Source organism: Gorilla gorilla, chromosome 11, assembly GCF_029281585.2.
Source record: "Gorilla gorilla gorilla isolate KB3781 chromosome 11, NHGRI_mGorGor1-v2.1_pri, whole genome shotgun sequence".
In the NCBI taxonomy this organism is placed as follows: Eukaryota; Metazoa; Chordata; class Mammalia; order Primates; family Hominidae; genus Gorilla; species Gorilla gorilla.
Window position 1 is genome coordinate 46,078,940 of NC_073235.2, and position 13,545 is coordinate 46,092,484.

General features: G+C 37.8%; 1 protein-coding gene across 5 annotated transcripts in view; it reads left to right on the forward strand.

The window, feature by feature from the left end:
* ARHGAP15 (Rho GTPase activating protein 15) overlaps positions 1-13,545 on the forward strand; it is a 689,959-nt gene that overhangs the window by 485,016 nt on the left and 191,398 nt on the right. For all 5 annotated transcript variants that reach the window (XM_055380099.2, XM_063694808.1, XM_063694810.1 and 2 more), the window contains one exon: positions 231-308. In XM_055380099.2, coding sequence (XP_055236074.1) covers positions 231-308 — 78 coding nt within the window. The remainder of the gene's footprint in view (positions 1-230; positions 309-13,545) is intronic.

Below are 13,545 nucleotides of genomic sequence, written 5' to 3' on the forward strand. Positions count from 1 at the left end.
CTGCTCTTTTTGTCTCAATTAGACTCAAATTTATTGATGATAATTTTAATTAAGACTGAACACCATGATTACTTTGAGATTAAAATTTTGAAGATTGCATAATTTAGAACACACAAATTAGTTTTCTCTGAGAAGAATAGATATTTGATTTACTCCCTCTTTTCATAGATTTTTTTAAACCATCTCAATTCCTATATGTGCTAATATAAAATATGCCCTTTTGTCTTCAGGTCTAGATGTTGATGGAATATATCGAGTTAGTGGCAATCTGGCAACAATACAGAAGTTAAGATTTATTGTCAACCAAGGTAAGTGATTTCCGCTTCAGAGATTTTTTCAAACAGTTTCATATGGAACAATATTTCAGACACTGTGCTGTATGTACTGTGAATAAATAATAATAAAACTTTAGCAGGAGAATGTGAAAGTGGAAGAAGTTTAAAAATTATCAGAAAAGTAAAAGATAACCAACTAGTTTATCTAGAAAAGAATAGCATATACAGAGAAACAAATTAATAGTCTATGTGAAATAAATAATGAATGGAACATGTCAAAATAAAAATGGGGGAAAGAATAGAAAAAGAGTAAAAGAAAAATGACCCAGATTCAAAAAATGTTATTGGCTTATAATGGACACTTACTATATGTTGATGAATGAAAGAATGAATGATGGAAAATGTAAAAGTCAAAATAACAGATAATAGAAAAATATATAGTAGGTAAGAAAAAAATTAGGAAACGCATATGCCATCAAAGAGTTGTAAATTAAAACAATGAGATACCACTACACACCTGTTAGAATGGCTAAAATACTGACAACACCAAATGCTGGCCAAGATGTGGAGCAACAGGAACTCTCATTCATTGCTGGCGGAAGTGCAAAATGATTGAGTCACTTTGGAAGAAAATTTAGCAGTTTCTTATGAAAATAAATGTATTTTTATTGTATGATCCAGTACTTCTTGGTACTAACCCAAATGAGTTAAAAACTCACGTACACACAAAAACCTATACACAAATATTTACGGCAGCTTTTTTCATAATTGGCAAAGCTAGAATGCAACTAAGATGTCCTTCAATAGGTGCAAGGACAAATAAACCAGAATACATCCGTATAATGGAATATTATTCAGGGATGAAAAGAAATGAGCTTTCAAGCCATGAAAAGACTTAGAGTAATCTAAATGCATATGCTGAGTAAAACAAGCCAGTGTGAAAAGGTATGATTCCAACAATATACTGGGAAAAGGAAAACTAGAGAGAGTAAAAGATGAGTGGAAGCAGTAGGACGAGCTTGGGGGAAAGAGGGAGAGATGAATAGGTGAGCACAGGGGATTTTGAGGGCAAACAATTCTGTATGATGCTGTAATTACCCATACATGTCATTACACATTTGTCAAAACCCATAAAATGCAACACAAAGAGTGAATCCTTATGTAAATTATAATATTTAGTTAATAATAATGTATTGATATTGGCTTATCAATTATAACAATCTACCCCATTAATGCAAGATGCTATTAATAGGGAAAATTTTTGGAAGGGTGAGGAGATACATGTTAACTCTCTGTACTTTCTGCTCAATTATTCTGTAAACTTAACACTGCTCTAAAAGAAGTCTATTAATTCAAAAAGTAAAAATAAGAAATTAGAAAATGAAAAACAAGAAGACCAACACATCTTAAGTTGGTGTTATAGACAGCTCATAGGTTTTAAAATCATACAGATGGGGTAGAACTTAGACTCTCTCCTTGTATCCTTGGCATCTTAACCTCCCTGTGCCTCTGTTTCCTATCAGGAAAAACAGTAGGGGGATGCCTTGGAAACATTTGGGAAAATTAGACTGGGTAGCATCTATGACACTTAGGAATGTGACAGACTCATGTTAGTTTTCCTTTTACTTAAAAACAGTCAACAGTGTCTTCAGAAGAACTCCAAATCCTTGTACTGTAGCTTCCCACTTAGCTTCTATAATAGCTGGCTTCAGGTCCTCTGAATGTTTTTCATAATACATTTAATATATAAACTGTACTCCCACATTCACATACTGTTGTGTTTTTTAATGTCTTTGCACATGCTCTTCCCTTTACTTTCAATATCCTCCTATCTTTTCCTTCCCATCCCACATACACAAGCTTCGAGCCTGGTAGATTTCTTCTTTTTCTTCAAGGCCCAGATTATAGCAATTTCATTCAATAAGCCTCCAGTCGATTTCTTCTCTGTTCCCCTTACTCTGAGTAGCTGAATTTACAGTAGTACATTCACATCTAACTTTTAAAATTCCATCTATTATAAGACCCATAGATTTAATGCCAACTTTTGGAAAGGATATAATCAAATGTACTCGGTGATTGTATTTCAGAAACATTAAAATTTGTAAGTCTTGGAATCAAAAAATAGGATACTGGCTGAAATGTCTGTCTCTTTCACAAATCTCTAAAAAGGTAGGACTTGAATCATCCTTGTATCTTTTCCCATTAACCAGTTCTAGCCTTGGTGTTTCCATACAAGGAGTTCCTCATACAGGGAGTTTTTAATTAATATTTGTTGAACAATGTGTGTGGGTGTTGCAGGTAAGAGAAGTATTAAAACTGGAAAGCATTCAATTCTCCAGCAATTCAACTTGGGTTGAACCAGTTTTTTAAATGTTGATTGCAATACTTTTGGCCACTTGCCACATGACTCTTGTTTCTAAGAATCTCTATAACTGAGAATCTCTACAGCTCTGCTTGTTCACTAATGCAATTCTTTGTCTTTCACAATTACTCTCTTTCCTGGGCAAAACACAGAACTAAACTTTACCTCATTCATTTATATTATTTCCATTTAACTGAATCGGCGTACCCCCTCTGTGGGTAAAATATGGATAAAATAGCCCTAGCCTCATATTCATTCTAGCTTATAACCAGCTGAAATCATTCTTACAATATAGTTTATGCTGAAACGATATCCTGATTGGGATTCTAGACAGCTGGGCAACACATTTCTTCTACAAAGAAGAAATCTCAAAACAGAAGCCATGCTAGAAACAAACACTAGTTGCATTTCCTGCCTTTAAAAAAACTAGGCTCAGCAGTTTGAAAAGGCAAAGAAAAAAATCTGCAATGAAAATATGAAATCTGTCCATCTCGTCTTTTGCAATCCAAACTTCAGCGTCCTCTGAGGCTATGTAACTGCTCATGTTTCCATGAGAATTGACAATGTAAGGCTGGACAGAGGCCTGAGTTGGTATCTGGTAGCACAGAATTGTCAGTAAACTGTCTCCCTGGTTTATAGCACTGTCAGAATGCAACATACTCAACACAAATTATGCTACATTAGGACCTTTGATACTGGTAACTTTGTCCAAGTTGTGTTATGGAGTTTTTTGAATTAGATGACAAGTGAAATGCATATACCAACGCCTTTCAAAATTTGCTAATCAGATTATCCTTTGAATGCGTTTTCTGGACTGGCCCCACAACCTTGTTGCTAATGCCATACCTTGCCCTCCATCTGGACCAGGACTCTAATAGTAGAGCTGACTTGAAAATAATCAGTGCTGGGTGCAAAGACATTGTAAGTGTACATGTGACCCTCTGTGGCCCTCTCTCTGTGTGTCTAATACAATAAACTGGCAATGCAGGGAAAATTCCATGAAAAGCATAAAGTGCTATGTAAAGGCAGTGCATCAATTTTGCAGTCTAAGCTGAAACATAAATGATTTTTGCATACCTGCCTTGTATTAACATATTTTATTCCTTCTTTATTCACCTTGCACATGTTTATTTTCTAGAAGGCTCTAAATATACATTTTTAAACAAGTAAGCCCTGCCCACTGTTAGACTAGACAAATAAAAACTGATTTTTGAGATTTTCAAGACAGATGAATTGCAATTTATGTATTTCACTAACTTTCTTGAATGCTATAATCATCAGCAATTCTAAATACACCAGTTGAATGACTCAATTTGTTTTGGTTTTCTGTTTGACTTACTAAATCAGTGGGAATTAGATATCCTTATTATACTTCCAGTTCAGATGACATGCAAGTTATATTCAAAGTGTTCACTTTTGAAAAGCATTTCCTAATTATAACTAGTAATGATGATAATAGTAATTATTATCATAAAAGTAAGCAGCATTTTCATAATTTATTATGTGCCAGGCACTGTACTAAGCACTTTATTTACATAATTTAATCTAATCCTTTCTTACATCCCATAGAGTAGGCACTATTATTATTCCCATTTTACAGATGTAAAAACTGAGGTTCAGATAGTAAATAATGTCCTAATGTCATACAGCATATAAGTGAAGGAGCTAAGACTAGATCCCAGATCTGTCTGACTCAGAGCCTATGCTGCAAACCACTGCCATTATTCTGCATTTCCAATTCATCAGCTGTTGATTATGTCTTTATAAAAGCAGAGATTAGTCTTTTCATGCTACACACGCTCATTCATGACTTTCCTTTACACCCCGCCTCTTGGTGTTGGTAACTGATGAGTACTACCGTTGGAGTTTTGCTAAAATTGTTCAAGAGCTGTTTGGTGAAACGCCAAACATCACAGTTAGGAAGAAGCCTGGCATTGCCATTCTCTGTATGGCTTTATGTATCTATGTTTGGCCCAAGAAACTACTTTAACACGCTATTCTGTTGCAGCCTTTGGGAAAGGGATCGAGGATTCTCGATTTACTAGGCTGTTGGTGCGTTTGTGAGCAGCGCTCTGCCCTGTTTGTTGAATTTGGTGACAGCTTTCAGTGACATTTTGCTGATACAGCTCTTCTGCTTTGTGAAGGCATCCCCAAAGAAAACTGGTCCATGACCTTAGATGTCAACCTGTCATCAGCCTGCGACATTGCGTTGATTCTTCAGAATGATCTGTGACCTCCTTACACTTTTCTTGCATGGGGGGTACTTTGCAAAGGACAGACTTCAGCATGGAGGATGCTGCATGTCTTGAGAACTTTTGACAGAAAGTCTTGGAAATTCCCCCAGGCTAAATTCCCCCTCCTTCCCACATTGATACTTGGGTTTGAGCTGCCCATCTATGCCTTAGGCTTATTGCCCAAACTACAAATTCAGTTCAGACTCACTTGGTATTACTTAGACATCCTCTTTCACCCTTTGAAAAAGGGACAAGAGAGATTGGCATTCTTTTTGGAAAAATCTAGCTATGAACCTTCCCAAGCCCATGAGCCAATGGGAGAGCTATGAAGCATTGAAGGAAGAACTGACTGGGAATTTTCCAGATGGGTGTCTGTTAGTACACAGTTGCAAATATTCTCTCTGTTTTCCTGAACTGAAGAAAATTACTTTTTACCAGGATTTTAGACATGTTTTTCTTTTTCTTTTTTTTTTTTGAGACGGAGTCTCGGTCGGTCTGTCACCCAGCCTGGAGTGCAGTGGTGTGATCTTGGCTCACTGCAACCTCCACCTCCCGGGTTCAAGCGATTTTCCTGCCTCAGCCACCTGAGTAGCTGGGATTACAGGTGCCCGCCACCAAGCTCGGCTAATATTTGCATTTTTAGTAGAGACAAGGTTTCACCATGTCTCAAACTCCTGACCTCAAGTGATCTGCCCACTTAGGCCTTCCAAAGTGCTGGGATTACAGAGTAAGCCACGGCGCCCGGCCGACATGTTTTTCATTTATAGAAACAAACTTTGAAGAAAAACTGTTAAGGACAACCTTCTCTACTTGTGCAAACAAGGAGGAACAAAATATACAAATGCTATAAATCTACATGATCAAGAATCTTGTTTGTGTGTTTGTGAGCACACACACGCATGTGCATTTGTTTTAAATGAGAGAATTTTTTTCATTTATAGTCTCGTAGATATCTTTATCTACCCAGATTTTATTGGCATAATAATCCAAATTAGATATTGGCTTAAAGAGATGGATGTGCTTAGTTTAAACATGCTAAGAATAAGCTCCATTAAAAACAAACTATTAGAAAAACAATTTTGTTTATCAACTGTACCTAAACTACTTTAATATAGATTTGTACCTTAAAGCAAAGCCAAGCATTAACTTTAGTAGCTATCCCTGTGCTTTTCATATTATTTGCAGCATCAAAAATTGAATAAAAGAAAGAGAAAGTGAGAAAGAATGTGAACAATTGGCAGTTTCATCATGAAATAAGCAATTGGATGAAACAGAAAAAGATCTGAAAAAGGATTTCAAATTTCTGTTCTTATAAAATAGCCCTTGTATCAAGTCCATTCATTTTTCTATTAAGTAAGTTTATATTGCCCTCTTATTATTTTTAAAACGAGGTATTTCCTTAAGCCTGCTCTACTCTCACCGCCAATCACAGCAACAACGAAACAAACTCTGTTATTTGCTTTATTCCATTCCACAGGGTGGTTTTTTGGTAAGTTGAATCATTGATATTGCACCTTTTTGGCTTTCATGTGACAAGATTATCTTTTAACAATGATTTATTTTTCCCATTAAAGTTGAAAAGATCACTTGATCATAAAAGAGCCAGACTCTAACATCATTCAGGGCTTTGGAAACTTTCTTAGACCTCATTTTTCAGCTACATTGAGTCAGGGAGCTCAAAGACTATTGATGAAGCATGTATTGTTTTCTAGCTGCTTAAGAAAATGTATTGGCATTAGTAAATAATGCTGAACACAGAGGTCAAAAGAGTAAGTTATTCATGTTCATGCACATTTAGTTTCTGATTTTTACATTATAGTCCAAAAATAAGTTTATGAATCCTGACAGTCTCCAAGACACACAAATCCTGGCTACTTATTTTAAAGCAAAACTATACCACACATTTACCGTGGATTGTATTTTCTAATTCATTACGTACCAACCAATAATGAACTGACCTAATGCTGTTGTGAAATAAAGGCAGAGAGCATCTAATGGGGAAAAGCACCAGATAAATGTTGAAGGATCGACCTCTTTATCTTGATTCTGAACTATTTGTAAGCCTAATAGAAACTATTTTAACCCCTTTAAATCACAAACTCTTCATTTCCAAAATGGGAAAAATAATGGAAATGTGAGGACTTTAAAAAGTGAATCAGCCAGGGGATAGTTATTATTAACTTTAATTAAGACGACAAGTAGATAGATGAAATCAAATCACTATTGCATTTTCTTGGTAATAGCATGATACCAAATATTTATAATCAAATATGGTTTTTGCCTTCTACATGATTGAATTTTCCTTGATGATAATTGGAAGAAAAAACAAATAAAACCTTGGAAACTCTTTACTATCCAGTGTTTGAAATCATTACTAGCCAAATTCATAGGCCTTCTGAATTCTTGGACACAAAAAAGAAAATTTCATGTTGTCAGTATGGTTTGGGAATATTCTAAATTGCAAAGAATAGCTTCATGTTCATTGGAGAAGGGGAGTGAAATCTACCGAAATTTAAAATATTAATTCGGTTGTAGCTTTTCCATATAGACTTGACTACTGAGTCTGGAAATTAAATTAGTCAGAATTATGTAACTACTAATCCCCAAGAAAAACCCCTAAGATATTTACAAAATTCCATCATGATCATCACCATCATCATCATCACAAATCATTGCCATAACCATCAAAATTAATAAGTAGTTATTAAAAGCTTCATAGGAAAACACACCATGCTTGCTTCTGCTCTAACAACACTGTAGCACTGGTTCCCGGCCTTGACTGCATATCAGAATTGTACTGCATATCTCCTGCTGCCTAACCATATTACTGCCAACTTAGCTACCTAAAGCAATACAAACTTATTATCTCACAGTTTCTGTGGGTCAGAAGTCTGGGCACAGCTTAGCTGAATCCTCTGCAAGGCTGCAAAATCAAGGTGTCAGCCATAGGCGGGTTCTCATCTAGAGGCTCAACTGAGGATAGGTCTGCTTCCAGGTTCACATAGTCATTGGCAGGATTGAGTTCCTTGTGGGTTGTTGGACTGAAGGCCTCAATCCATCATTGGTTGTTGTGGACCATCTTACAGCATGGCAGCTGCCCTCATCAAAGCAGCAAGGGAGAGACAGATTATTAGTACAGCAGAAGTTTTAATCCCATGTAACATAATCATGAAGGTTACATCCAATCACCTTTGCTACCTACTGTTGGTTAGAAGCAAGTCACAGTTCCCACCTTACATCCTAGGGGAGGGGACTACACAAGGCATAAACACAAGAAAGGGGGGATAATTAGGGGTCATCTTAGAACCTGACTGCCATAAGAATCTAGTGGTAGAGCTTTTCAAAAATAAATATTTTTGAAGCTCATTCATTAAAAAATCCAATGTAAGAAGTCTGCAGTTTGAGCTATAAGTAAGTGTTTTAAAAGAAAAACTCCCCAGATAAGTAAAGTGCATAGCCAGGTTTGGAAACTCCCTGCACAATGGAAGCTAGTTTTATTCTGGCTCTCTGGTGGAGACATGACTTACCAAGACATAACATATACAAGATTTGCATTTGAAAAAAGGGGAAACAGACCATGAATGCCTGTTTCGATAACTAGTTTTCTAGTGAGGGGAAGTCTTCTCTTTGGCTATTGATTAATGTAATAATGTTCAAAAACTTTTATGAACTGCTTCATTATATAACTAAAAACTACCATGGATATATTATGTATGGTAGTATGATTAAAGTTATGCATTTTACCATAACAATCCTTTTGCAATGTTGTGAGTTCTGAAATAAATGAAAATAAAAGGTGCTTTACCTAATCATTTGCTAACGAAACTAAGGGGTAAATAATATGAAAAATGTAATACATTTATATCATTGCTGATAATAGGAACATTTAATTGAGAATCTACTGCATGACAGGTACACAAAGTTAGAGGAATCTCTGACCCTCATAAAAGTTTTCAAGGCAGATAACCTTTATTATCCACATTCTTCACATAGGAAATCATACTTTAGAAAAATTAAATAACTCTTAGGCCACAAAATTAATACAGTATTGAAGGCAGGAGGTGAATCTATTTTAAACTTACTCCCAAAAATACATTGCCTGGTAGCTGGATTCAATTTACCATGGAGAAGGGGGCAGAGAGATGTTATCTTCTTTTTAACATTAAGGAATCCCAAATCACTTATTCTCATTATAATACTATATTTTCCAGGTGTTCAGCCTATGGGACCCTGTATAAGAAAAAAACATCAATTTTAAATTACCCTTTTAATAAATAACCCCCAAATGCTTTGGGGATCATAAGAGTAGGAAACTTGATTCATTTTTGAATCTCCAGCGTGGCAAAGTGCCTGCCACTTTGAATGTATGAAATTAAGGTTTGATTCTACAAAATAAGAGAATGATGAACATCTTATACAAACCAACTCTATATAAAATAACTTCATTGGTACATTATGTTAGGTTCCATTCTCTCAGCAAATAAAACTCAAGCTATATTTTACATTATATTTTCTCCCAGATGCCTATAAGTTAGCACTTAATTTTAGACTGGATAAAAGAAATGAATAGTGAAGGATCCCATATCCCCATTTTCTGTCTCAACAAAACAAAGCTTGAGGTGAGATAACTTACTGTCCCTCAACATGGTATCTTATTAGTAATTGAACATGACAGTCATGATATTGGAAATAGTGGTATAACTTGGCATGCCATCTTAGTCCTCCAAAATGTTGGAAATACTTAGGGTTGGATAAATAGCAATGAAGTCATACTGCTCTTGCTAACCCCCAGGCCCTGAATTTTGAAAGCATGTCTTTTGTTTTTGTTTTCACACAAGGATCCCTGTTGCTGGTAATTACAGCTTTAGTGACTCACATATATTTATATAGCACCTCTTTTCCAAGGTGCCCCATGTACTTTGGAAACATTTCCTAACAAAAGTGTGCTGTAGAAAAAAAGTATTCTCATCTCCTTAAAGCTGTTCCTGAAAAGGAAAGTAACAGTTGCAGAGATGGGAAGAAATTTTTTTCAGGTCCCCAAGCACAACGTGAAAATAAATATTCAAAGTTAACAAATGCAGGGCTAAAGCAAGATTCAAACTAAGGTCTGAATGACTTAGAACCACACAGATTCTATTATGCCCTCATGTGTATGGACCCACTGGAGAGGTGGTGGAAGATAGCCTTATCTGCTTCTTGCTTCACTGAGGGTCCCAGCACAGCAGGATTAATATGGAAGGGAGAGATGAGCTCCATAAAATAAGATTTTGGCTTTTACAACATTCATTTGACAGATGCTTAAAGAGCTCCCACTAGATGCCAGGCAGTATGTGGGACACCGGAAGTACAGCAGTGACTAGGACAAGTGACCTTTCCATTCACATGGAGCCTCCATGTGCATGGACATTGCAATCTATCAGCTAAGAACCCTGGTGATGGGTTCAATGTGAATTAGTGGGAAAATACTAGGATCTGCAGGCATCCCAGGTCTGCTCCCTCCTCTCTCTCTGACCTCGCTGTGTAGCTCTCTCCCGTCCTCATTATTTTCCAACCACCACGGCTTCCTTTCTTCCTCAGATTCATCAAGCTCATCCTCTTCCTGGGGCTTTTGCATTTGCTCCTGTCTACCGGAAATGAGTTTCCAGCAGATCCCCACAAGATGCCCCCCTTTCCACAGTCAGGTCACCTTCTCAGGAAGCCCTTTCCTGAATAATTCGTCTGAGACATGCCTTCACTGTACCCACCCAGCCACTACCTTTCCCGGTATCGTGTTTTCCTTTCTTCAGAGCACATGCTATCTAAAACTGCCTTGCTGCTGCTTTTTTTTTTTGAGACAGAGTCTCGCTCTGTCGCCCAGTGGCACGATCTCGGCTCACTGCAAGCTCCGCCTCCTGGGTTCATGCCATTCTCCTGCCTCAGCCTCCCAAGTAGCTGGGACTACAGGCGCCCGCCACCACGCCTGGCTAATTTTTTGTATTTTTAGTAGAGATGGGGTTTCGCCGTGTTAGCCAGGATGGTCTCGATTTCCTGACCTCATGATCTGCCCACCTCGGCCTCCCAAAGTGCTGGCATTACAGGCGTGAGCCACAGCGTGCTTCTTTATCTATCACCTCAGTGCTTGCCTTCCTCCTCCACACTGTGGCATCTATGTAAGCAAGACCTTCCCTGTCTTGGTCTCCTCAGTATCCCTAGCTCTTACTGTGCCTTCAAATAAAAGCTTTTTGGATATGAATGAATCTAACAAACAAGTGCATTAAGGAGTCATGTTGGGCCACCAGCAAAGGATAGGCTCTGATTGAAAAGCAGGCGTTAGCCCTCAGGACCACAACCCAGACCCAGGAAAACATACAGCCCCAAAAAGAATATCTTAAGAATTTGAGAGTTGCTTTCTAGTCAGTCCGGTGAAAGATGTTCCTCTTCCCAACCCTCACCTTCCACCTCCACCTGAAGTAACTGTCTGCCAACCCAACATGGAATACATTGGAAAGATTTGGGAAGAAGAGGGGGAAGCTGCCAGGCTTGGAAGATCAGAGCCAGCCCTGCCAGCCTTGTCCTTTAGGACAAAAAATACTGCCTAAGAAACAGAGGACCCCCAAACTCAGGTGATACTAAAGCCACATTTAGGGTCTTATGTGAATTATATAAATTTCCATAGTGTAATCCCTTTCAGTGAGGTGATTTGTTGCCAAGTCCCTGTCGGCCCCATATCTCGCTGTACCTCACCTTCCATTTGCCAGAGAACACCTCTGGCTCAAATTACAAGTGGATGTCCTGGTCTTGCTATGGCTTCAGTGAAGTAATATAAACTGCAAAATAGAATAATCAGGAAAGGAGGGAAATTAGCTAAGGGTATAAAATAAGGCCTAAATGCTGGGAAAACTGGCTAGTCATATGTAGAAAGCTGAAACTGGATCCCTTCCTTACACCTTATACAAAAATTAATTCAAGATGGATTAAAGACTTACATGTTAGACTTAAAACCATAAAAACCCTAGAAGAAAAACTAGGCAATACCATTCAGGACATAGGCATGGGCAAGGACTTCATGACTAAAACACCAAAAGCAATGGCAACAAAAGCCAAAATTGACAAATGGGATCTAATTAAACTAAAGAGCTTCTGCACAGCAAAATAAACTACCATCAGAGTGAACAGGCAACCTACAGAATGGGAGAAAATTTTTGCAATCTACCCATCTGACAAAGGGCTAATATCCAGAATCTACAAAGAACTTAAACAAATTTACAAGAAAAAAACCCCATCAAAAAGTGGGCAAAGGATATGAACAGACACTTCTCAAAAGAAGACATTCATGTAGCCAACAGACATATGAAAAAATGCTCATCATCACTGGTCATCAGAGAAATGCAAATCAAAACCACAATGAGATACCATCTCACACCAGTTAGAATGGCGATCATTAAAAAGTCAGGAAACAACAGATGCTGGAGAGGATGTGGAGAAATAGGAACGTTTTTACACTGTTGGTGGTAGTGTAAACTAGTTCAGCCATTGTGGAAGACAGTGTGGCGATTCCTCAAGGATCTAGAACTAGAAATACCATTTGACCCAGTGATCCCATTACTGGATATATACCCAAAGAATTATAAATCATGTTACTATAAAAACACATGCACACGTATGTTTATTGCAGCACTATTCACAATAGCAAAGACTTGGAACCAAGCCAAATGTCTGTCATTGGTAGACTGGATTAAGAAAATGTGGCACATATACACCGTGGAATACTATGCAGCCATAAAAAAGGATGAATTCATGTCCTTTGCAGGGATGTGGATGAAACTGGAAACCATCATTCTGAGCAAACTATCACAAGGCCAGAAAATGAAACACCACATGTTCTCACTCTTAGGTGGGAATTGAACAATGAGAACACTTGGTCACAGGGTAGGGAACATCACACACCAGGGACTGTCATAGGATGGGGGGCAGGGGGAGGGATAGCACTGGGAGAAATACCCAATGTAAATGACAGGTTGATGGATGCAGCGAGCCAGCATGGCACATGTATACTTATGTAACAAGCCTGCATGTTGTGCACATGTACCCTAGAACTTAAAGTATAATAATTTAAACAAAAAAAAAGCCTAAAATATTGGCCTAAATGAAGACTTCAAATGGCGATTTATTCATTCAAAAATATTTCTTGAAAACCTTTTATGAACCAGGATCTCTTCTGGAAAATCAGGCTCTGGTGGATCATCCATTTTGGTGTCAAGAGATACATAATAAATACACAAGATAATTTCAGATGATATCAGAAATTATAATCAAGATCATGATGTAATAGAGAAGAACAGATGGAGATGGGTGAGGTGGCCCTTGATTAGATGACCTGAGAAGGTCTCTTTGAGGAGGAGCCATTTGAATAGACACTTGACCTGATAGGAAGCAGGGAGGCATGGAGAGATGTGGGGGGAGTGCAAAGCAGGGAAACTGGTTCTGGGGAATGAGGGCTTCTGTGAGATCAGGACACACAGAAGGCCAGAGGGATGGGCAAAGCCAGGCCAGGTAGGCCTTGCCAATCAAGATTAGAAGCTTGGCTTTTATTCTAAGCTCAGTGGAAGGTCAATGGGGTGTAGGGCAGCAGTAAGCAGAAAATTAGCTGAACCTATTTATTTATTTGTTTTTAAATTATTCCACTGGCTAAGAG